This window comes from Octopus sinensis, linkage group LG22 (genome assembly GCF_006345805.1).
Source record: "Octopus sinensis linkage group LG22, ASM634580v1, whole genome shotgun sequence".
Lineage (NCBI taxonomy): Eukaryota > Metazoa > Mollusca > Cephalopoda > Octopoda > Octopodidae > Octopus > Octopus sinensis.
The window spans coordinates 20279280-20305562 of NC_043018.1; the positions used below are offsets into that span (position 1 = coordinate 20279280).

Below are 26283 nucleotides of genomic sequence, written 5' to 3' on the forward strand. Positions count from 1 at the left end.
TGGCCGATGCCAGCGCCGCCTCGACTGGCTTCCGTGTCGGTGGCACGTAAAAAGCACCATCCGAATCGTGGCCGAAGCCAGTGCCGCCTCGACTGGCCCCCCGTGCCGGTGGCACGTAAAATACACCAATCCGACCGTGGCCGATGCCAGCCTCGCCCAGCACCAGTGCAGGTGGCACGTAAAAAGCACCCACTACACTCACGGAGTGGTTGGCGTTAGGAAGGGCATCCAGCTGTAGAAACATTGCCAGATAAGACCAGAGCCTGTTGCAGCCTTCTGCCTTCCCAGATCCCCGGTCGAACCGTCCAACCCATGCTAGCATGGAGAAAGGACGTTAAATGATGATTATGATGATGATGATGATGCACATTGAAGTAGTAGTAGTAGTAGTAGTAGTAGTAGTAGTAGTAGCAGCGGTTTTCATTTAACAGAGTGTGTTTCAAGGTGGGATTTAAAAGTTATTTCTAACAGGTTGCCCAACCTGTTGTCTGCAGACCTGTACTATGTGGGGACAGGTGGTGGTAGGGGTAAGGGCTTGATGGTCAGTGAGCTGTGTTCGAAATTCTAAAAGGCTCCAATGCTTTTCATGTAATTACTCAGTTACTCGTATAACTTTTAATTGAGAGATGAAACTGGAGGTAATTGTTTGTTTCTGTTAATTGATAAAACTGGTTTATTGAATGAATAGACTTTTCAAAAGATTAGGGTCTGTGTGGTGGGGGAGGAGGTGTTGGGGGAAAATTCATTTGAATCTAAAAAGGGGGTTTTGGGTAGTGAAAATGTTGGCGGGGTCACTGATGTTGAAGGTCCTTTGTTGGCTTCAGTAAGTGCAGTTATTCAAGATGGTGTGGCTATTGCTGTTGGAACTGGTGGCAGCTGTTGGTGCTGCTGTCGCTGCTGTAGTGTGGCAGTTGCTGCTTGTTTGTTTGTTGAGCGAAGCAGTCTTTGTCCCATTAGTGGGAGAAGTCTGAAATGTGGTCCTTTGCTATTCGTAAGACCCGCAGAAGAGAAAGCAGGTCAACCCCCGACACCGAGAGCATCGACGGATGGATAAATGCGCATCCAGGCTCAGTGGTTGCGTAGGAAGTCGGGGACAAGAAACAGGAAGAAAGAGTGAGAGAAAGTTGGAGTGAAAGAGTACAACTGGGGTTGCCACCACCCCCTGCTGGAACCTCATGGAACTTTTGGTGTTTTTGCTCAATAAACACACACAACGCCCGGTCTGGGAATCGAAACTGCAATACTCCGACTGCGAGTCCGCTGCCCTAACCACCGGGCCATTGCGCCTCCACTGCTGCTGCTGCCGGTGACAGTGATGGTTGCCGCATACATCAATACCAGACCAACTGATGCCTTGTGAGAGAATTTGATAGACAGAAACCGCATGGAAGGCCATCATGTGTGTATGTGAGGTGTGGGTTGTGGTTCCCTCACCACCACTTGTCAACTGGTGCTGGTTTGTTTACATCCACCTTAACTTAACAGTTCAGCAAAAGAGATTGGTAGAATAAGTGTCGGACTTAACAACTTAAAATTCTGAGGTCAGTTTATTTGATTAAACCTTTCATGCTGCATGGCCACAGTCCAATGACTGAAAAAAGTAAAAGATAAAAGATACATGTACAGGCAAACCACATGGTTCTGGGTTCAGTCCCACTGTATGGCACCTTGGGCAAGTGTCTTGTACTATAGCCTCAGGCTGAACAAAACCTTGCAAGTGGATTTGGTGGATGGAAATTGAAAGAAGCCCATCATGTTGGTATGTTTACATCTCTGTAACTTAGCAGTTCAGCAAAAGAGATCAACAGAATAAGTACTAGGCTTAAAAAACACAATTCCTGGGATTGATTTCTTTGACTAAAACCCTTCAAGGTGGTGCTCTAGCATGGCCACAGTCAAATACCTGAAACAATTAAAACAATAAAAGAAAGGCTTGAGCAAGCCCTTGCATATTTATTGATTGAATTGACCCCAGTATATGACCAGTACTCATACCATTGACCCCTTTGAGTTGATTCTGCTAGGGATTTTGTCTAGAATTCTAAAATTGTCGGCACTCTCCATAATAGTTTCTGATTTTGGCACAAGGTCAGTGATTTTCCGTGGTGAGGATTGGCCAATGCCACTCTCTATAAGAAATGTCTCTTTGCATCACTTACTCCAGAATGGCATTCCTTTTATCCTTAATCATTCAAACCGACCATAGCCAACCAAAATATTCTGCTTCTTTTATGTTCAAACTGGCTGGATCCGACTTTTCACGCCTACCCTACAATGTGACAGTAAAAATGAACAATCATCATCGTTTAACATCCGTTCTCCATGCTACCATGGGTTGGATGGTTCGACCGGGGATCTGGGAAGCCAGAAGGCTGCACCAGGCTCCAGTCTTATCTGGCAGTGTTTCTACAAATGGATGCCCTTCCTAACGCCAACCACTTCGTGAGTGTAGTGGGTGTTTTTAACGTGCCACCTGCACAGGTGCCAGGCGAGGCTGGCAACGGCCACGGTCGGATTGGTGTATTTTACGTGCCACCGGCACGGAAGCCAGTTGAGGCGGCGCTGGCATCGGCCACGAGTCGGATTGTGCTTTTTTATGTACCACCAGATTGTTAAAATCTCCAGAGCTCTGAGATAATGTATGATTATTTCAAAACAATGTGGATAAATAAGGATTAGATCTGACTGAGTAATCCAAGTAATTTAATGTTAATACTTACCCAACTCAGTGTAGATTCTGTCCATGAAGTCTGTTACTGTGCTGGAGGAATGAACCAGTTCTGTTGCATATCACTTACAGGGCGACCTGCTGTGCTCGAGGAAACCTATTGAGTCAAGTATGTCAACATCGAAATAAAAATCAAATGGAAATTGTAGTTGTGATACCCGTGCCAGTGGCATGTAAAAGGTGCCATCTTAATGTGACCGATGCCAGCGCCATCCAAACGTGACCGATGCCAGCGCCACCTTGACTGGTGTCTGTGCCGGTGACATGTAAAAGCACCAACTGATCGTGGTTATTTGCCAGCCTCCTCTGGCCCCTGTGCTGGTGGCACGTAAAAAAGCACCCACTACACTCACGGAGTGGTTGACATTAGGAAGGGCATCCAGCTGTAGAAACACTGCCAGATCAGACTGCAGCCTGGTGCAGCCCCCTGGCTTCCCAGACCCCGGTTGAACCGTCCAACCCATGCCAGCATGGAAAACGGACGTTAAACGATGATGATGATGATGATGATGAAATCAGAAAAATTAACAAACTTCATTAATTTATTAGATACATCAAGTTATGAAAATGTTCAGTTTTGCACTTAGCGACGAATGATTACAACTGCTTGTAATAATTACATGTTAAAACCCTCAACGAAGCCAGATAACAGGATTATGAATATTGAAGATTAAATATCTGAGAGAATATTTAAGTGTTATCTAATGCTTAAAGTAGATTTATTGCTTGCTAAACGATTACTTTCAAATCCAATGAAGACAGTTGCTTGACTCAAGGAACAAGACTTCATTAAATCATAATTGTCTTAAAGTGTTTTCTGGCACCACTCTGCAATTAATCCAGCTTGGTAAACCTAGTTTATTGTCTATTTATGGCCACTGTAAACTAATAAAATATTTTGCATCATCTGAACGAAGTATTTATCGGTTTATGTGTCTTCCAGTCTTTTCATCTATAATTTGTGGCAATTTCAGAAATGTGGAAGTAATGGGTCTTTCACTGACGCAGGCTTCCCTACACCATATTTTGTCCAGTGGAATTAATTCTTTCGTTAATGAGGGGTGGTGGTAGGGGTGAGGATTAGCTTTGGTTTCCATAGCGTTAATTAGATAAGTAGATAAGAACTACAAGTCTCTCTTGGCTTGGACACTGGCCTGTTTACGAGAAGAGCCTCTCTCAGATAGTGATACCCAGTGATGCATCTGTACATATGTGGCTAAGTATAGGGATTAAAAAGTTCATTTGGCAACCATGTAGTTTCAGGTTCAGTCCTTCTGCACGGTACCTTGGACAAGTATCTTCTACTATAGCCCCAGGCCAACCAAAACCATGTGAGACAGAAACTGTATGGAAGACAGAAACTGTGTGGAAGCCTGTCAAGTATGTGTGTATATAAGTGTGGGGAGGGGAATGTTTGTGGTGTCTCTTACCACTATGTCTCAGCTGGTGTTGGTTTGTTCACATCCCCTTAACTTAGCAGTTCAGTGAAAGAGATTGGTAGAATAAGTGTCAGACAAAATGCTTAGAAGCATTTATGTTCAGAGTTCAAATTCCAACAAGATCGTCTTTGTCTTTCATCCTTTCAGGGTATTAAAAAAAAAAAGTTACATTCTAAGGTTGATATAATCAACTTACCCCCTCCCCTCTCCTGAAATTGCTGATCCTGTGCCAAAATTTGAAACCAATATTTCAGGATATCAACATAGGCGCAGGAGTGGCTGTGTGGTAAGTAGCTTGCTAACCAACCACATGGTTCCGGGTTCAGTCCCACTGCATGGCACCTTGGACAAGTGTCTTCTGCTATAGCCTCAGGCCGACCGATGCCTTGTGAGTGGATTTGGTAGACGGAAACTGAAAGAGGCCTGCCGTATATATGTATATATATGTATGTGCCAGTGGCACTTAAAAAGCACCATCCGATCGTGGCCGTGTGCCAGTCTCATCTGGCACCTGTGCCGGTGGCATGTAAAAAGCACCCACTACACTCATGGAGTGGTTGGTGTTAGGAGGGCATCCAGCCGTAGAAACATTGCCAGATCAGACTGGGCCTGGTGCAGCTTTCTGGCTTCCCAGACCCCAGTTGAACCGTCCAACCCATGCCAGCATGGAGAACGGACGCTAAACGATGATGATGATGATGATGATGTATGTGTATGTTTGTGCGTCTGTGTTTGTCCCCCTAGTATTGCTTGACAACCGATGCTGGTGTGTTTACGTCCCCGTCACTTAGCGGTTCGGTAAAAGAGACCGATAGAATAAGTACTGGGCTTACAAAGAATAAGTCCTGGTGTTGATTTGTTCGACTAAAGGTGGTGCTCCAGCATGGCCGCAGTCAAATGACTGAAACAAGTAAAAGAGTAAAAGAGAGAGTATATGAACAGGTGCCTCTTGATACTGATTTCCATTGCTCCTGCATAGCAATCCTGATTCTACCATTCACATCTTTTGTTCCACAAATATTGTCTCTAACTTACTCTTTTAATTCCTCAATCTATGACAATATCCTTCACGCAGCCGTTGAGAAATCTTATTTAGATAAGATTTCAACCTGATTAGTGATTCTTGTACCCAAATATTTAGAGAAGCATAGGGTGGAGTTAAATGTGATTAGAATCTTTTGAGCTTTTCTTCTGAAGTTATTTCAGAAAGTTTGATAAAAAAAAATTCCTTGGCTCCTTCCTGACTGCTTACTTAAACCGAGAGATAAATGTATAATTTAACGATAAAACTGCAGAAAATGGCAGTACAGTAAACTGCGTAAAAATACTTGCTGGCTGATATCAGCGCTTGGTAATAGGAAACTAATTTTTGAAAAGAAATAAAATACGACCCAATTATTGGGAAATGATGCCAGTCAACTTGGGAGCCAAACTGGTGATAAAAAAAATCAGGACCTTAAATCAAATATTTTTTTTTGTTTATTTTTGAAATATAGGAATGTTTGCCCCTATCGACACAGCTGATATGTAGCCATTTGATCTGCTAAAAATAGCAACCAATCTCCTGCAAATCGACAACCTGCTATCTTAAGAAAAAAAAAAGACGAAAGGATATATGAGATAAAATGGAAGGATACATTTGATAAAAAAAGGATACATCTGATAATAAAGATTGTATACAAAGGAAGGATATAGATAAAAGGATATACAGAGGAAGGATATAGATAAAAAGGAAGAACACAGATCAAAAGGAAGGATGTATAGGATAAAATGGAAGGATACATTATGAAAAGGAAGGACGTATTAGATGATGTAGTTGTAGATAATGTAGCTATATATATATATATATATATACTTTATTTTAAGCAGCAGAAAATTCAACAAAATCTGTTACTCTGAGTTTCTCATTGCCGTTCATCAGACAGTTTTTGCTAGAATGGAATTGATATATCAGTTCCATTCTAGCAAAAACTGTCTGATGAACGGCAACGAGAAACTCAGAGTAACAGATTTTGTTGAGTTTTCTGCTGCTTTAAATAAAGCATATTACTCTACCACTGGTATTTGAGTACTCTTTTTTCCACCTTGTTTCACATTTATGTGTTTACTCCGGTATATATATATATATACGAAAGAAGGTTTGAAAATGCAATTTTAAAAGATAAGTAAATAAACATCTTTTAAAATTGCATTTTCAAACCTTCTTTCGTATATAATTCCACTCGTGTGGTACCCTACAACTCCACTTTGTTAAATATATATATATATATATATATATATATATATATATACACACATGCACACATATATATAAAAAAAAGGCAGATAGGATAGTCACAACTGCCGTGTCTTCAATCATGGGTCTGCTTAATCAGGCCTGGCCTTGGGCTAAACACTAACAACATCAAGATTATAAGAAGCTAGTGCTCCAGTATGGCCCTTCCAGTGATGGAAAGCAAATAAAAGAATGTGTGTGTGTGTGTGTGAATGTATTTGAAGTTGCTCTTTCATATAGATCACGTCATTGTTGACATAAGCTATAACCAAACCAACGAGTTATGCATTAAAAGGTGTGGGTCACAAACTGACTGTCAAATACATAACATATTGGAAGACAAAATGGAGAGAAGGAAGCATGAAAAATATAAACAACCCCCCCCCCCCAAAAAAAAAGGTGGAAAGTATGAAAAATCCTACAAACATGTCTACACAGAAATACTGCTTCTGTTTAGAAACATCTAGAATAATGATGCCCTGAAGACATCACAGTAAATATCAAAGCCATCGAATACCCCATTGCAAATTTGAGGATTAATGACACCATCCACATTAATCAGTTAAACCTGTCTATTAACAGCAGATACAAACTGTATGAAGTGGATGGCTTGTTGCTATCATACCGGTTTGTGCATGTCACACTGCACTGGCCTACCTGTCTGCTCACATCTTCCTCACTTGTGTATGCTAGATACCACTTCACTGTCGTCTTCTGTCCTCTTTTGATAAAGGGATTTTCACCCCGAAATATTGAGACCGTTGTCAATGCCATCATGTTCCCTTTTCCCTGTTAGCACAGGTTAACACACAATTCATTGAGGCAGATTTTCAATGGCCAGATGCCATTCTTGTTGCCATAAGAAAAAAAGACAATCGCCTTAACAAAAGCAGATAGTAAAGTAGATATTTAATTAAGCAAACAAACTGTCAAAATAGTGGCACCTAATTTTTAGATGGTTGGATATGTTTGTTGTGGTGGGAAGAAGAAAGAGTGTAGAACGAAAATTACTTGAAATGTTATCATTTTGGGTGTATGTGTACTCTTTTACTTGTTTCAGTCATTTGACTGCGGCCATGCTGGAGCACCGCCTTTAGTCGAGCAAATCGACCCCGGGACTTATTCTTTGTAAGCCCAGTACTTATTCTATCAGTCTCTTTTGCCGAACCGCTAAGTGACGGGGACGTAAACACACCAGCATCGGTTATCAAGCAATGTTAGGGGGGGACAAACACAGACACACACACTTATATATATACACATATATACGACAGGCTTCTTTCAGTTTCTGTCTACCAAATCCACTCACAAGGCATTGGTCAGCCTGGGGCTATAGCAGAAGACACTTGCCCAAGATGCCACGCAGTGGGACTGAACCCGGAACCATGTTGTTGGTTAGCAAGCTACTTACCACACAGCCACACCTGCGCCTGTGTATTTATTTTTTTTTTTTTACATTTTTTAAAAATTCTGTTGTTCCTTTTTACTCCCTGCAAACCGGGATATTTACTTATGTTTATTAACAATGAAAGTTTAGGATGGTGTTTCAGTCTGGACTGCTTTGTTTACGACACTTGAAACTTTCAAGTGTCTCTCAACAGCCGCAAGTTTGATAATCTATTGGCAGGCAGACCAAGGGGCAAGTGTTGTAATCCATCAACAATTAAGATTCTATTTTGTGATTGACAGCGTTAATAATGCTACTCCAGTGAGTACACAAGACAGATTGAAGTACTATTCAGAGGTCGAGAAAATTAGGTTTTTTTTGTTGTTTTTTTTTTCTAAATCCATGAAGTAGATTATTGATTATATCCAGTTCTCTATTGATCTGTTTACATTGTTTACATTGTCATTGATTCAACAACCAAAAAAAACAAATAAGTAAAAGAAGCAAATAAGATACCGGGACATATTAGTAGAAACCAGTTTTAGTTTTTGTTGGCTGGACTGGAGATATGTAAAAAGCACTATCCGAATCGTGGCCGATGCCAGCGCCGCCTCGACTGGCTTCCGTGTCGGTGGCACGTAAAAAGCACCATCCGAATCGTGGCCGAAGCCAGTGCCGCCTCGACTGGCTTCCATGCAGGTGGCACGTAAAATGCACCAATCCGACCGTGGCCAATGCCAGCCTCGCCTGGCACCAGTGCAGGTGGCACATAAAAAGCACCCACTACACTCATGGAGTGGTTGGCGTTAGGAAGGGCATCCAGCTGTAGAAACATTGCCAGATAAGACCGGAGCCTGGTGCAGCCTTCTGGCTTCCTAGATCCCCGGTCGAACTGTCCAACCCATGCTAGCATGGAAAGCGGGCGCTAAACGATGATGATGATGATCAGTTATTCTAGGTTTCCACACAACATATTTAACTATTTAGCTTGTTTAACCCAGGGGTTCTCAGTCAGGGTATATATGGCCCCTGAGGTCCATATAAGATTTTGTGAGGGGGTCCATGCAACAAAATAGTGAATTGAGGACCCGCAATAGTTATTTTAACGGCTATACAACATGATCTGTGTCCTTATATTTTCGGACAAGGGAGTCTAGCACCCTCACTCAGCTCAAGACAATATCCCAGAAATCACGATTTCCAGGTTATTTCCCTTCATCAGCACAGAATAATTGTTCGGCTAGAGGTGGTGCTGCTAAATTCCCATTCGAAATATAAAGTTTTCAAAGTGACAACTAATCACTGACCTATAAATTAGAAAATTACTATTCGTAAATCTCACAACGAGAGATATTCAGCAACAGTATTTGAGTGGGGGTGCTAGATTCCCTTGTTTGAAAATATAAGGACACAGGTCGTGTCGTAGAGCCAGCTGGAGACGATGTCTCCTGAGGCTAAATTACAGCAACATTTGTCCTAAACCAGGACTGCCATGTTATGGCAAACAATCTTTACTCCAAAGTACTGTTGCTGAATATCTCTCGTTGTGAGATTTAAGAATAGTAATTTTCTAACTTTCAGTTCATCATTAGGTTCTTTTTTTTTTTTTAATTATCTATTTAATTATTCATTTATTTTATTTATTTATTTATTTTCCAGAGACTGCAAAGATTGTAGGATACTTACATTAGGAAATTACGATAAAACCCAAAACTATGGACTGAATGCCGGCAAGGTAAGTTTAAACTTTGATGACCCTTCTCTCTCTCTCTCTCTCTCCATTACTTTTGCAAGTCTTAGTAGTGTAGGATGATGAGTGTGATTTCAGGAAAAGGGGCAGGAGCTTTTCAGAAGGGGTCAACTGTGGAGGCAAATGATTTGGTAAAGTGTTCAGTGCAGGAACTTGATACAGGGGACAGACAGTGAGACACAACGCAATAAGGATCAGAGTAAGGTGAGGTTGTAGAGTGGTCCTTTGTCAAAGGAATATGGAGCTTGGTAGTTCAAAGGAGCAGGGGCCATCATAGTAGCAGTAGTAGTACAAGAGAAAGGGTGTAGAAACAGCTGCTTTGTGTGATGGTGATGGAAGAGGAGACTTCACACCTGTGAAGAAGCGTGCATTTGTGAGAGAATATTTGCTAAACAAAGCATGACCTAGAATAGAAAGAAGCTAAAATGGAAAGTGAAAAAGCTTCGACAAACGTCAATAGAATATTTCCATTGTTATATACATCGCGACTGCATGTCCCTTAAACAATTATTTCAAAGACTTATTATTTGGTTTGCAAAATATTCAATACTTTGAGACAACAAAACTAGCAAATAACAGTCAAAGTCTGTATTTCACTAAATAATATAAAAGCAAACAAAAAGTACAAACATGAATATAATATATAATAATGAAATTATTGTATACAGTGCTCAGGTGCACCACAACTTGTCAGAAAGTGCATATAAAGTACATGCAGTAATGTAGAAATGTCTGGAAAGTGAACATGCTTGTGTGTGTATGGAGGGGAGAAAATCAAGTGTAGTGTTGGCGAATCTCAGGAAGCATGGAAGTTTTGAAGGATGCAGTGCTCCGACAACTAACAACCGATGCCGGCAGCTTGTTCCACGCTTCAGCAACTCTCAGCGTGAAAAAATGTTTCCTGAAGTCATGGGAGCTGTGCTGTGTAATAGATCAAAAATAATTTGTTTTTCTCCCTTTTAAAACTCCATTCTTTGTTCTTTGTTCTTTAATGTCTCACGTGTCACATATCTTCTGAAATCTATAGAGTCGACAACATGCATCATAAGCACCCACTTGGTCAGATTTTGAGGGGATTTTTCCTGTTTTAGTAGATTATAACAAAAACTCTAGACATTCTTTCGCCATAGCCACAAGAATGATCTGTGTCGGTGGCACATAAAAAGCACACCCACTACACTCACGGAGTGGTTGGCGTTAGGAAGGGGCATCCAGCTGTAGAAACACTGCCAGATCTGACTGGAGCCTGGTGCAGCCTTCGGGCTTCCCAGACCCCAGTTGAACCGTCCAACCCATGCTAGCATGGAAAGCGGACGCTAAATGATGATGATGATGATGAGACCAGTTGCTCCAGCATGGTGTTCATTTCTCTGTTTCTATAATCAATATTGCAGCTATTGATCTCCTCCACAAAATCAGAATGGTGACAGCCCGTCTGAGAAACAAGCCCTGCAAAGCGAGGTGGCCGTTAACAACAGCAAGTGCTGATGGCCTTTCTTTGAGGCAATGCCTTTGCTGTTATGTCCTCAGGGTGTGGCTAAACACATCATTCGGACTGGGGCGTGTGGCCTGTTAATCCCTCCCACACCACCCTTTCATCACTTAATTCCATTTTTCTTTCCTTGTGTAGACTGGAGCAATAATAATAATAATAATAATAATAATAATAATAATTGTGTACAGTGCTCAGGTGCACTACAACTCCTCTAAAGTGTATATATAATCAGGTGTAGTTTCGGCAGATTTCGGAAAGCATGAGGGCCTTAAAAGATGCAGTGTCATGGCAGTCAACAACTGACGCAGGCAGTTTATTCCATGCTTCAGCAACTCTGAGCGTGAAAAAATGTTTCCGAAAGTCATGGGAGCTGTATTGTTTTCTGACTTTGTAGGCATGTCCACGTGTGTTAGACACATGGAGATCAAAAAGGTGTTCAGTGTTGTTGTTGGTGAGGTGGTTGATAACTTTGTGGGTGTTTACCAAGTCCGTCGCCAAACGCCGGAGCTTCAGTGAATCCATGCCCAGGGAAACAAGGCGCTCAGAATATGGTAGGTGTCTGATGGAGGGTATGCGTTTGGTTGCACGTCTCTGGACAGATTCCAGGAGGTCAATGTTCTGTGCAAGATAGGGGTTCCAAACTGTTTCGCTCATGAACCCAATGCATCGCCCGGTCTTAGAATCGAAACCACAATCTTATTTTTCCTTTTTGCTTCCTTCTAGAAGTAATTTTGGGGTTGCTTTTCTGAAGTAAAAGATGGCCTTAATTTTACAATAATTTAACCTTTTACACTCTTATTTATTTTTCATTTTTCTCTTCTAAGCATTTAATCTTTTTGAGCTCAAATAAAGACTTCTGTTATATTGCAGCTTCCTATTAAGAATTTTATTAAACATGTTTCCAATTCTGATGCAAACCCAGCTCAAGCGGCATTTTAGTCTAGTTGTGGACAAGGTACCCAGCATGCTCTATAAGGTGTCTAGTGATAGGAAGGACATCCAGCCATAGAAAGTATGTCCAAAATAAACATGTGGCCCCCAACCTATTTATGAGGGCAGTAACTTAGAATGAGAACTGGACTGGTCTGTGATGATGACCTGTGTAAAGCAGGCATGAAAAGTATATATTATGTATTGGTGATGAGAATTGTGTAATATATGTGTATGAACTAATCCACGTCTAGATATATATATATAAGTTCAGCAAAATTTAGATTCAGATGAATATGGTACTTAAGTTAAAGGCACCAGAATTTTGTATGGTATTATCCATATAAATCAAATGGGGTGATTATAATCAAAATAAGCAACAAGTATATCTGAGGTAATGTGGTACAATCGTTTCATGCTACTTCATTTTATTAAACACTGTAAGTATTACATCAGTTTTAAAATGTCGAGCAATCTTCAGCCACATATAGAATTTTTTAATTAAACGGACAATCCACATTCTTATACCTATTTCATATATATATATATATATATATATATATATATATATGATGGCTGTCTACTTGTTAACCAATTATGATCATCGCTGATAGGAGTATCAGCACAACACTACAACAACTAATTAGCAATAGCAAGAAGCCTAGAGAAAGCAAAGTACAAGATATTTGACTCGGTAGTGCAGTGGGTTTTATATACAAGTTAGCTTTCTCCTAGATGGGTACCTTGACCCAGGCCAGGGGTCCCTCACTCCTAGTGGACTTACTGTGCCCACAGCAAATGAAACACAAGTAATGGAGAATAAATAACAAAATTTTTCCCACTTTCCTGTTCTGTTATATAATAACCCTGTAAATAATATTTTCATTATTCTCAATTTTAAAATGTATTTTGAAAAACAATGACAAATGAGTAAGTCCTTTGGCAATATACTGTGCTTGAGAAGACTCATTAAGCCAAGTGAAATCGTAGTTGTGGCAGATACTGGTGTCACACAGCTGGCACCAGTGCCGGTCGCACGTAAAAGTATCCATTACACTCTGTAAAGTGGTTGGCATGAGGAAAGGCATCCAGCCACAGAAACCATGCCAAATCAGACTGGAGTCTGGTACAGCCCCTCAGCTTACCAACCCTGGTCAAACCATGGACAACAGATATCGAATGATGATGATGATGATACAGCAGCAACTGTGACTACATATTGGATTGTAATAATGGAATAAAAATGTACTTGAAGCGGAAACAGCTTGGATTTACCTGAACCAAGTATTTCTACATTCTGGTGCATACCTGCCTGGAATACATTTATGCATACACACACATATATACACATTGTTGCATGGCTGTTGACTCCACTGAGATTCCTTTGACAGGTGTTGCTTTTCATACACCAGGCTATCCAGTAAATCACCCTTCCCGACAAGCAAGCTTCACGGGGTTCTCGGTTTAGTTGCTGAGGACATGACCACGCAACACGTTGTGATAGGTTACATGTTACTAATAGCACTTAAGAATGCTGTGACCCTGCTACACACACACACACACCATTACATAATATAGGTTGTTAGGATAAAACCCAGCTGTTTTCACTTGAACCACATCTGTTTAATCCATTATTATGATCGAATATATGGTCACAGTCACAGCTGTATGGTAATCAAAATCTATATCAGAGTTGAGAATTATGGAAATAGTATTTGTGAAGCGAAATGGAAAAATGGAATTTCTTTTGTATTATTTATTTTCTGTTACACGTATTTCATTTTTTAATAGGAATCACAAAGATTTACATATTTCATAATAATGTTCGTCCTTCGGGTTCGAAGATGACCACTGACATCATCTGGTGGAACTGCTGCTATGAGACCGGAGGTGGCTGGTGAGGCCAATCCGGGCAAGGAAGCCCCTCCCACGGGTGGGGCAGAAGTGGGTAGGGGCCGTGCTACTGGTGCAGGCGGCTCTGGCTTTCCGCATCTGGCGTTTCTGCTCCTCGGCTGTCCCTGTATATTATATAGACAACTAAAGAAATTTCCCCAAGTGTAACAATGTGTGTGTGTGTGTGTGTGTGTGTGTTTTGTATTCTGCCACTAATTGGCAACTAGGGTTCTCCATAACTTAGCAGCTCAGCAGAAGAGACTGATAGAATAAGTACCAGTATCAAGTTGTTTGACTGAACCCTTCAAGGTAGTGTCACAGCATGGCCACAGTCCAGTAACTGAAACAAATAAATGATAAAATATACTTTTACATATCAGAACTAAATTGTCCAAAGAATTCTTCATGTCTTAACCATTTAGCATTCAGATTCCTCTGTCAAATGTAATCCTTATTTATTCCCATTGTTTCGAATTAATCCTTTGAGATTTCAATGATCCGATAAGTGTGAAAGACCAAATATGGCCAATTTGAACATAAGACAGAAGGAACATTTTGGCTTGATACGGTCGGTTTAACTGCTAAAGGGTTAAGGCGGAAGAGGAAATTGGTAGACTTGTTGAAGCATCAGATTAAATGCCTTGTTGCTATTTGTCTGAACTCTTTAGGTTCAAGGTTCAAATCCAGTCAAAATCAACTTTGACATAAAAAATTTTTAAAAAGGGTGGAAGTCAATGAAGAAAGTTGTACCCATCCAGGATGATCTGCAATATTCATTCCAGCTCTAAGCATGTTCAGTTCAAAGTCTACCCTGGACCATCATTACAATGAAGTAACCCCTTCAGGGGTGGGCCAACAAAATTCGAGAACGGAAAAAAAATGCTATGGCACCAAACTCAAAAGAGTTTACATCTTTATTGAGGACAATCTAAGAATGCAACCATGATGATGAGATTTGACGAAAAATGAAGGAATGGGGTTTTGGCTGTTAATGTTAGCATATCAAATGAACACACAGAGAGACTGCCTTATTGATTTGCGCAGACTGTGATTGCAAATTTTAGTGGCTCCATAAAACAATTTGTGCAAAAAAACCACAAAGCTTTGTCACAATTAGAGCACGTAATATTATAAATACCTGGTTTACTGTATGTAATATTATAAATACCTGGTTTACTGCACGTAATATTATAAATACCTGGTTTACTGCAGTTGGCAATTGGAGACAAAGACAGGAAAAAAAGCTTATTTCAAAGTATTGAAACTGTTTTTTTTTGTTTTTTGATTTATTCGTTGTCGCATTTGTTATCTGATTTTCTTTTGTTTTTTTTCTCTCAGGTGGAAATTGCTCGTTGGGTTTCATCTAAACACAACATGGGCATGGCATTTATTCGCCAGATGTGGTTAGATATTAAAAAATGTGGTCTGGTAAGTAAATACAATCAATTGATTTATTGCTTTATTGGGAACTTTGTTGTTCAACTGTGCCCCCCCCCCCACAAAATCCAGGCATTGTACCTATTGTAGAAAGGATTATTATTATTAAGGTGGTGAGCTGGCAGAATCATTAGCATGCCATGGCAAAATGCTTAGCGGTATTTTATCTGTCAGTATGTTCTGAGTTCAAATTCTGCCGAGGTCAACTTTCGAGGTTGATCCAATAAGTACCAGTTATGTACTAGGGTCGATGTAATCAACTTAAACCCCTCCCCCAAGCTGCCCTTGTGGCAAAGTTATTATTATTATTTTCAAGGCAGTGAGCTGGCAGAACCATTAGCACACTGGACAAAATACTTATCCATCATTACGTTCTGAGTTCAAATTCCGTCAAGGTCAACTTAGCCTTTCATCCTTTTGGGATCAATAAAATTAGTACAAGTTGAACACTTGGTGTGGTCGGATGAGGTGTTGATGTATTTGACTCATCTCCAAGCTGCCTTTGTGGCAAAATTTTATGCCATTATTGCTATTAACCCTTTCGTTACTGAATTTATTTTGAGATGCTCTGTGTTTCTTTCAATTACTTAATTCTTTGTTATATTTAAAGTAAAATAACTTAGTTATCATTAAGCTAGAGTTAGGGACATAAATTGTGACTTAGGTTTGGTGGAAGGTTTTAATTCAGATCTTTTGAAAACCAGACATTTGTACTAAAGAGCCAGAGCCAGTTTCAGCTGGGTTGGTATCGAAAGGGTTAAGGCAATTAGCAGAGAAACTCGTTAGCACGCTGGACAAAATGCTTTGCAGTATTTCTTCACGCCCTTTACATTCTGAGTTCAAATTCTGCTGAGGTCGACTTTGCCTTTCATCCTTTTTGATCGATAAATTAAGTACCAGTTGCATACTGGGGTGGATCTAATTGACCGGTCTCCCCGCTTCCCACAATTTCAGGTTTTATGCCCTATTGTAGAAAGGATTATTATTATTATTATTATTATTATTAAGGCAGCATTGTTAGCACCCAGACAAAATGCTTAGCAACATTCCTTCTGGCTTTATCTCTTGAGTTGAAGATCCTGTAAGGTCATCTTTGCCCTTCATGCTTTCAGCCAATAAAATAAATGTACCAATTCATTGTGCTTATCAAGGAAACTTTATCGCATCTAAACCCCACCCAGCCACCATCCCAAATATGAAAAGCAAGCAACTAGCTACCATCGATCGGCTCATATATTTGACTTCACTGTCAAAGACGATATCTCTCTTTCCTCAAACGTTCACCCTTCAAAATAACAAACACGACAGTTCAGAAAACTCCTTTTTTTCTTCTTTTTCCTCTTTCTTCAGATACAGAAAACACTTTAGTACCCTCTCCCCCACATGCACACATAATAACTATTAAAGCACTAGAATGCCTGGGTGAGGCCCACAATAGGGTACTACTCCCACCACTGGAATGTTGCTACAAGATGGTTGGGGTACGCTCCCCTGCATGCAATATATCAGATACACGCCGCTCCACTGATAACGAGCTAGAGGCGGGGCCCTTTTGGGGGTAAAAAATAGCAATAATGTTGGTTTGTATGGAACAGCCATGTTGAAGTGGCAACAAACTTTACTTCTTGGTAGGGTCACTACTTTCATCTCTTACAGAAATGTTCTAATAATAAATGTATTGTCTTTATTATACAAGTGGATTCCTTTGTGAAATCCTCTGGGTCCAGTCTTCATATTGCGTAGATAAACAAGTCCCAGCTCACTGGAGGTTTGAAACCCTTGTCCTGGCCTGTGAACATTGTTGTTCAGGGCATGACTGCTGTTGCATGCAGACAGCTTTGAGGAGTCACAGTTGAGAGAGCTGGATGTCAGGTGAGAACCAGGGTGGACAAATTACTCCAAAGGGCACCAGATGTTTCCCTGTCAGAGGTACCATCCCACCAGGACAGTTTACTGCCACCCTGGTCTTTGGGTGATTTTAGAGGGGTCAACTCTGTTAGCAAACATTCACTTGGACAAGGCTTCTCTCCCACCACCACCCAGTTTTTGGAGGCCCTGAAAAGAGTCAAGGGCTTTGGACTGTGCAATAAATATATAAATAAAGACAACCAGAGTCTCTTCCTCTCTTCCACAGATAGCATCACTGTCGTCCCCACCATCACATAAGCAGTGTTCAAGTTACTGGGGTTGATGCTATCGACTAAATTGCCTTTCCTTGATATTCCTGGCCTTGTACCTAAATTAGAAACTCTCTTTCTCTTTACTCTCTTTTACTTGTTTCAGTCATTTGACCGCGGCCATGCTGGAGCACCGCCTTTAATCGAGCAACTCGACCCCGGGACTTATTCTTTTGTAAGCCCAGTACTTATTCTATCGGTCTCTTTTGCCGAACCGCTAAGTAACAGGGACATAAGCACACCAGCATCGGTTGTCAAGCAATGCTAGGGGGACAAACACAGACACACAAACATACATGCACACACATATATAAAGTTAATCCAAACAAGAAAACACAGAAAAAAAGAGAAAAAAACACAGCAACACGAGGACGTGGAACAATTAAAGTATTATTGACGCTCAGGAAAGAAGGGAAGGAGGGTTTAACGTTTCGAGCGGAGCTCTTCGTCGGAAACAAGGAGAAGGAAAGATCCCAAGAAGGGAAGACAGAGGAAAAAAAATATATATATATATAAAAATCCATATATACGACGGGTTTCTTTCAGTTTCCGTCTACCAAATCCACTCACAAGGCTTATTGTTGTTATAATTATTATTGATCTTGCTAACGAGAATCAAGTTATGAGACATAGCAACGAAATTTACAAAGACTAATGAAAGATGAAAGGGAAAATACTTAAGACATTGATCTGCTAATTGTTATCGATAAACTGTTGCATTGTCCACATTCGTATATGTTTAAACGAGTTATTTGGTTCACTGTCATGCTTTCAATCGAAGTCTATTTCTTCACTACCTACAAGGGCTAAACAGAGAGAGGACAAACAAGGACAGACAGACGGATTAAGTCGATCATATCGACCCCCAGTGCGTAACTGGTACTTATTTAATCGACCCCGAAAGGATGAAAGGCAAAGTCGACCTCGGCGGAATATGAACTCAGAACGTTAAGACAGGCGAAATACTGCTAAACATTTCGCCCGGTGTGCTAACGTTTCATCCAGCTCGCCGCCTTAATCGAAGTCCATCTGTCCCTGCCTTTCTCTCTCCTTTCCTCCTCCTCCTCCTCATATACAAATATTTGTCGTCTCCGCCATCGCCACCACTGTCATCATCGTCGTTGTCAACTTCTTTCCCGATGCATTTGCAAATACCGAAAAAAAAAAAAAATGAATTATGCTACCTTGAAACTTAGGAATACTTACGTAAGTGTCCCCCTCTAGGTTTGTTTCCTCATAACTTTCAGAAAAATGAATATTTTTTAATGAAACTTTCTACAAATACTGGATCTTTTCGGTTTGAACGGCAGTTTTTAACATAATTTCTAGGTAACTAAAAAAAATTTTAAACTTCGTATACTGTTAGAATGTGTTTATAAAACATCTCTTTCTCTTGGCTTTATTGAGAAAATTCTATAGTTTGTAAGATATTTGTTGTTGTTTTTCTTCAATTTCAACCAATCAATGACGTCCATTGAGGTAAAAAAAAAAAACATTCTGTGCCGTATGAATATATGTCCCTCGTTTATGAAACAGATTGGGTTTATTTACATTTGTGAAGAAAAAAAGATACCCTTCCCCCCACCCCTAACCCTAAAACAGATTGAAATGCAATAGATCGATACTAGGGTCATAATTATGGGTGACAATTTCTTATGACACCGCTAGAAAAAACTGCCGTTCAAACCGAAAAGATCCCAAACACTTTTAAGATGATATAGATTACGATTATTTCGGAATTTAATATATATTAAAAAAAAAAAAAGTAATCGGCGCAGGAGTGGCTGTGTGGTAAGTAGCTTGCTAACCAACCACATGGTTCCGGGTTCAGTCCCACTGCGTGGCATCTTGGGCAAGTGTCTTCTACTATAGCCCCGGGCCGACCAATGCCTTGTGAGTGGATTTGGTAGATGGAAACTGAAAGAAGCCTGTCGTATATATGTATATGTATATATATGTATGTGTGTGTGTTTGTGTGTCTGTGTTTGTCCCCCAAGCATTACTTGACAACCGATGCTGGTGTGTTTACGTCCCCGTCACTTAGCGGTTCGGCAAAAGAGACCGGTAGAATAAGTACTGGGCTTACAAAGAATAAGTCCCGGGGTCGATTTGCTCGACTAAAGGCGGTGCTCCAGCATGGCCGCAGTCGCATGACTGAAACGAGTAAAAGAGTAAAGAGTAATCGGTGACACACGTCACAAAAGGAAACTTGGAATTTTGAAAAACAATGTGATGTGTATAGGATTGCACACACCCATCAATTTTTTTTTTTCTCTTTTCCTGGCATTAATTCCGATATAATTATAATTTACACAATCTGAAAGATATTTGTAGAAAATTGCATTAAAGACTGTTGATTATTTTGAAAGTTATAAGGAAACAAAAGTCGGCGTGGTTGGTCACGCTTGTACAGTTTGGCCCGAGACAGTGTAGTAAAGGGAGGTAATTAGATATTTGCGGTAAGGGGGAATAACCCTAATCTGATTATCTCAAGAAATTAATAAGTTGACGAAACCCCCGATCTGTATATTTGTCTTTCGTCTGATACTGGTTTAGGCCAGAGGCTGAGGCCATGCTGGAGCACTGCCTTTGAGTGTGTTTGGGTTTCCTCTCTCTACTGTTTCTAGAGAAGGAGCAAGTTGGACGGAGATGCTCTTCTTTGTGCCTCTTGCGACGACGTGGAATATTTCCTGGATTATTATGGTTCCAGCTGGCAGACTCGTTAGCACACCGGGCGAAATTCTTAGCGGCATTTTGCTCTTCTTCACATTCTGGGTTCAAATTCCGCCGAGGTCGACTTTGCCTTTCATCCTTTCAGGGTTGATAAAGTAAATACCAGTTGTGTACTGAGGTCGATGTAATCAATTCAACCCCTCACTCGAAATTGTTGACCTTGTGGCAAAATCTGAAACCATTAAAACTGGCAGAAACGTTAGCAAGTCGGGCTAAATGCTTGGCGGTATTTCGTCTGCCGTTACGTTGTGAGTTCAAATTCCGCCGAGGTCGACTTTGCCTTTCATCCTTTCGGGGTCGATAAATTAAGCACCAGTTACGCACTGGGGTCGATGTAATCGACTTAATACCTATGTCTATCCTTGTTTGTCCCCTCTATGTTTAGCCCCTTGTGGGTAGTAAAGAAATAGGTATTTCACCCGTCGCTACGTTCTGAGTTCAAATTCCGCTGAGGTCGACTTTGCCTTTCATCATCTCAGGGTCGATAAATTAAGTACCAGTTGCATACTAGGGTCGATCTAATCGACACATCCTCTCCCCCAAAATGTCTGCCCTTGTGGCAAAATTTGAAACCATTATAATTATTATTACTATTATTATTATTAGTAGTAGTAGTAGTAGCAGTGTTAAGGTGGTGAACTGGCAGAACCATTAGCAAGCTGGGCAAAGTGCTTGGCGGCATTTCGTCCGTCTTTACATTTCTGCGTTCAGATTCCAGTGTAGTTGACTTTACTTTTCGTCCTTTCAGGGTCAATAAAATAAGTACCAGTTATGCACTGAGGTCGTTGTAATCGACTTAAACTTCCCACCCACACACAGACACATGAAACTGCCAGCCTAGGTATAAGTATTGGATTTATGGAGTACTTATTACACTTTGAAGATTTCATATTCCACCGCTTGCCCTGTTGGTTGGTTGGTTGGTAGATTGTTAATATCACTGGTATTCTTCATGAGTACCCTGTTAGCCAGATGTGATGGGGGAGTGCTTCCAAGTTAATTACCATGATCATTACAGTCCAAACTACTTTGGGCTGTGTGGTAAGAAGCTTGCTTCCCAACCACATGGTTCTGGGTTCAGTCCCACTGCATGGTACCTTGGGCAAGTGTCTTCTATAGATTTTATGCGAATGGTATCAATATTTTCTTGTTAATTCTTTTTGGTTGAGTTCCTTCATTTCTTCTTTATGGACATTTTCTAGAAAGATATTAAATTTTATGTTATAAATCATCATCATTCTTTTGACATGCTTGCATGGGTCAGACAGAATTTATATATGTATGTGCGTGTGTGTGTGTATATGTTTGTATGTATATGTATGTTTGTGTGTATATGTTTGTATATGTATGTGTGTGTATATGTTTGTGTGTCTGTGTTTGTTCCCACAACATCACTTGACAACTGATGCTGGTGTGCTTACGTCCCCGTAACTTAGCAGTTCGGCAAAAAAAGACCGGTAGAATAAGTACTAGGCTTCCAAAGAATAAGTCCTGGGGTTGATTTGCTCGACTTAAAGGCAGTGCTCCAGCATGGTCGCAGTCAAATGACTGAAACAAGTAAAAGCGAGAGAGAGAGAGAGGAAGTTATATGTAATGTGTGTAGTTTTGTTTATTCACAAACATTAATTTGATCTCCAGTTTGGTTTATACCCTTTGGTAACAGCACAGCACACGGTTGAATCTTTACTGATAGTCGAACAGCTATTCTGATGGGTCGTTAATAGATAATGTAATTATCTTCAGGTGGCGGTGGTGTTGATTTTTAAATGGTGAACAGTGGTGATTAATCAATACTGTTCACCAATTAAATAAATTCAGAAATTAAAATTAGACGATGTTAAAACATTTTTTGACGATGTCTGAAATGGAATTCCATTGTTGCAAAGACTTGTGCTGAGATTGAAGAGGAAATCTAATGTGCTGCCACTTAGACTTCCCAAACACTTTATGGTTTCAAAAGAGGTTTTGAGAGTGCTGCTCCATATTGGTTTTTAAAGAAAAAATCATGGTTTAAATTTGTGTAAACATGTCTCAAGTTCTGACTCAAAGTCTCACATGATTTCTTAATGGTCATGGTTGTGTGTACCTTAGTTTTGGGACTATGATATTATCTATTACTTGTTTCTGTCATTAGATTGTGGCCATGCTGGGGCAGTGCTTTGAAGAATTTTTTAGTGCCTTTTCTATTTTTAAGCCTGGTACTCGTGCTATTGGTCTCTTTTGCTGAACTGCTAAGTTACGGGGGCGTAAACACACCAACACTGGTTGTCAAGTAATGGTAGACATACACGACAGGCTTCTCTCAGTTTCCATCTACCATATCAACTCACAAAGCTTTGGTTGGCCTGAGGCTCAAGTAGATGTTTGTCCAAAATACCATGCAGTGGGACTGAACTCAGAACTATGTTTTTGGGAAGTAAACTTCTTACCACACAGCCATGCCAACACCAATTATGTGAATTTCTTTTCTCAAGATCTATTGCAGAGCTTCGATAGTCCACTTGCCCATGATATCATGGAATGGGGCTGAACCAGAAACCTTGTGGTCGGGAGCAAACTTTTTTTACCACACATCCACACCTCTGCACAAATATACACACACATGTATGTTTGTGTGCGTCTATTTGCCCAGTACTTGACCACTGGTGTTGGTTTGTTTACACCCATGTAACTTAACAGTTCAAGCAAAAGTGACCAATACAATAAGTACCAGGTTTAAGTAAGTCCTGGAGTTGATTTGTTCAACTATACCTATTTCTTTATTACCCACAAGGGGCTAAACATAGAAGGGACAAACAAGGACAGACATAGGTATTAAGTCGATAACATCGACCCCAGTGCGTAACTGGTACTTAATTTATCAACCCCGAAAGGATGAAAGGTAAAGTCGACCTCAGCGGAATTTGAACTCACAACGTAACAGCAGATGAAATACCGCTAAGCATTTCGCCCGGCGTGCTAACGATTCTGCCAGCTCGCCACCTTAAATTTGTTCAACTATACCGTTGAAGGTGGTGCCCCAGTATGGCTCCAGTCCAGTGACTGAAACAAGTAAAAGATAGTGTTTCACAAACTTGCCTTTTTTAAGTATTGTACTGAGTGAAGGTTTAAATAATTTTCAGGGATGAGAATTGGAAGAATTTTCTCTTTACAGGAATTCTGCAACTTCGATGATTACAATTGGGATTGGACTTTGCAGCATTTGAGTATGAAGTGTATCCCTGGTACTGTGAAGGTAATGAAAATGAAGGCCACTCGTGTATTTCATATGGGAACATGGTGAGTAGCAACGCCTTTTCTACGGTTCCTGCTATCAGAAAATATACATGTATTTATATGTGCATGCGTGTGTGTGTATATATAATAATAATATTGGGGAGTATGGCTCCAAACTTACAGGGAAAAATTAGATTTAGTATGAAATCAAATTTCACAGTATTTATTTATATTATTTGTTATTTATGTATTGGTTTATGTCTATCACTGTTTGAATTTGCATAATAGTGGTTTTATCTCTAATTCATATCATATATATATATATATACAAAGTATAGGGTTAGGGTTCACATCCCTACTTCTCAACATAGTCACCGTTTCTCTCAATAGCAATGGTCCACCTTCGAATGAGAGCATGTATCCCTGCCTCGTAAAAATTGACTGCTCTTTGAGCCACTTCTTCACTACAGTTTTCACTTCCTCATCACTAGAATAATTTAGTGCCTTCAGACTAGCATCTCTTTGGCACCATAAAAGAGGGTTTGAGAAGCAAACATTATTCCAGTGACGAGGAAGTGAAAACTGTAGTGAAGAAGTGGCTCAAAAAACAGTCAACAGAATTTTACAGGGCAGGGATACATGCTCTCATTCGAAGTTGGAACATTGCTATTGAGAGAAACGGTGACTATGTTGAGAAGTAGGGATATGATCCACAGAGGACCAGCTTCATTTTGATGTATGATACATGTTCCTGTGTTGGTAATTATACCTGTCCTAAACAAAATGCCATTACTTTTTGACTCACCCTCGTATATATATATATAAGTTTCTTCTCCATTTTGCTTATATACATCACACAACATTCTGACACATGTACACACTTCTATCACCATCTTCTTGTCCCTCCAAATGTCACATCTAATTTCTTTTTTATTCTCTCACTCAGTGCAAAAATGAAAATTATTTTCTTGTTTATGTTTATTGATTTCTTCAATTTTTCCTCACCTTTTTAACAGCGTCTACACCCATACCCTTGCACACAATATGGCTACACCTACACACCAACCTCCCACTACTCCTCCACATTTGCACTTTCAACATACATTCTCCTCTCTTCTTCGCTCCCCTTCCTATATAAACCACATTCTTTTTCTACCTCTCTACTGAAGAAGGACTAACGTCCGAAATGTCAAGAGTCTTTACCTGTATTAAAGGTTTGGACTTATAAAACAATTGTTATAACCTTTGCCTGCCTCCATTATTGTCTTCCTTTTGTTTAACATTTCTTCCACTGAAATATATATACATACATATATATACACCCTCTCTTGCATACTTCCATTCACATATTCATACACACACGCACACACCTTCTCTTTTGCTCTCTTTTTCTCTCCTGCATTGTGTCTTTGACTTTCTGTCCCTCTCTCCTTTGTTTCTCTTTTCCTCTCCTTCTGTCCCTCTTTCTCTCCTTCTGTCCCTCTTTCCCTTTCTCCCCACCACCTCACTCTATTTGGTAGGTGGGGGTTTAAAGATGCAGTAGGTTTACTTACTCATATCCTGAGTTGGCAGAAACTGAAAAAAAAGTCTCTGCAATTGTCATTATTTCTTGCAATGAAATATTTTCTTTAGATGTTCATCAACAGAGATTTGGCTAACTTCAGAATCTACGCTAAATTCTTCAAAACAAATATATCACTACAATAACAGCAACATACTTTTGCCTCCCTGAATAATCTGAATGCTAAAGTGTTAATCATTGTCACATCATTGTTTTTTTTTTTCTTTTTCTTTTCTAGTGGTGTCCATCACAAAGGAAAGGTTTGTAGCCCAGAAGCAAAAAAGAAAGCAGTTGAAAAACTATTGCTTGATAATAAACAAAACTTCTTCCCCAACGTTATCACAATGGCTGGTGTTTCTGGCTTACGTCTACGCGATCCGAAGCCAAACGGAGGCTGGGGAGACTACAGGGACAGACAACTGTGTTACAGTTTCATCCATAGAAACACTTCAGAATTGAGTTTTATTAAGAACCCTAATATCACAAGGTCTTAACGCTTCTCGGTTTTTGACATAGATTAAACAAATTTCTTCTTTTTTTTTTTTTCCTTTTGTTTCAAAATCTTGATAACATTGACCAAGCAATCCAATAAATAACATTTACTGTCTTGTCATAAATTGAAGAAGAAGAAGAAGATGGATGGATGGATGGAACCAAACCATTTTGATTCTACAAAAACAAAGGAAAAAAATAAAAGAAACGACAAGACGTACAGCGTGAAATGTGATCTCATCTAACTGACTCCATTTAACAGTTATGGTTGGTGCTACACAGTCGACACAACCATTTCCCTACAATTACAGATACGGTAGAGACGAACAGACAGACGGACGGAAAGAAGGTGGCGTAGTCGTCTGAGATGTCTCTGCCCTTACTAAAAAAAAAACAAAAACAAACTGAATTAACAGGTTTGGTTTCCACTGCTGAACTAAAACGACCTGCTGGAAACTGGAGTGTTAAGATCCTGTGATGTAATGTTAAAAAGAGAAAAAGGAAACAAAAACACACAACAAAAAAAAAAACAACTGTTGCCTGGCTGTTTTACCTTTTTTTTTTTTTTCTTTTCCCTAACTTCCAATGTTCTATTGCTTGCCAATAGACCTAAACTGCTCATCATCTCAACTGGTGAAGTCTCATTCTTCTCGACTACTGCTCCGTTCTACCAAACATCCGCACATCATTGATAACCTGCCTTCTTACTCTGTGATTATTATTATTATTATTATTATTATGGTGACGAACTGGCAGAATCGTTAGCACGC

The 26283-nt window shown here is 40.0% G+C and overlaps 1 protein-coding gene across 5 annotated transcripts in view; it reads left to right on the forward strand.

Moving 5' to 3' along the window:
* The window catches only part of LOC115223120 (alpha-1,6-mannosyl-glycoprotein 2-beta-N-acetylglucosaminyltransferase-like), a 635056-nt gene extending 609019 nt beyond the window's left edge, over nucleotides 1-26037 (forward strand). For all 5 annotated transcript variants that reach the window (XM_036512165.1, XM_036512164.1, XM_036512166.1 and 2 more), the window contains 4 exons: nucleotides 9489-9564; nucleotides 15236-15325; nucleotides 23399-23523; nucleotides 25260-26037. In XM_036512165.1, coding sequence (XP_036368058.1) covers nucleotides 9489-9564; nucleotides 15236-15325; nucleotides 23399-23523; nucleotides 25260-25515 — 547 coding nt within the window. In that variant the 3' untranslated portion in view covers nucleotides 25516-26037. The remainder of the gene's footprint in view (nucleotides 1-9488; nucleotides 9565-15235; nucleotides 15326-23398; nucleotides 23524-25259) is intronic.
* Nucleotides 26038-26283: the final 246 nt, after the last annotated feature.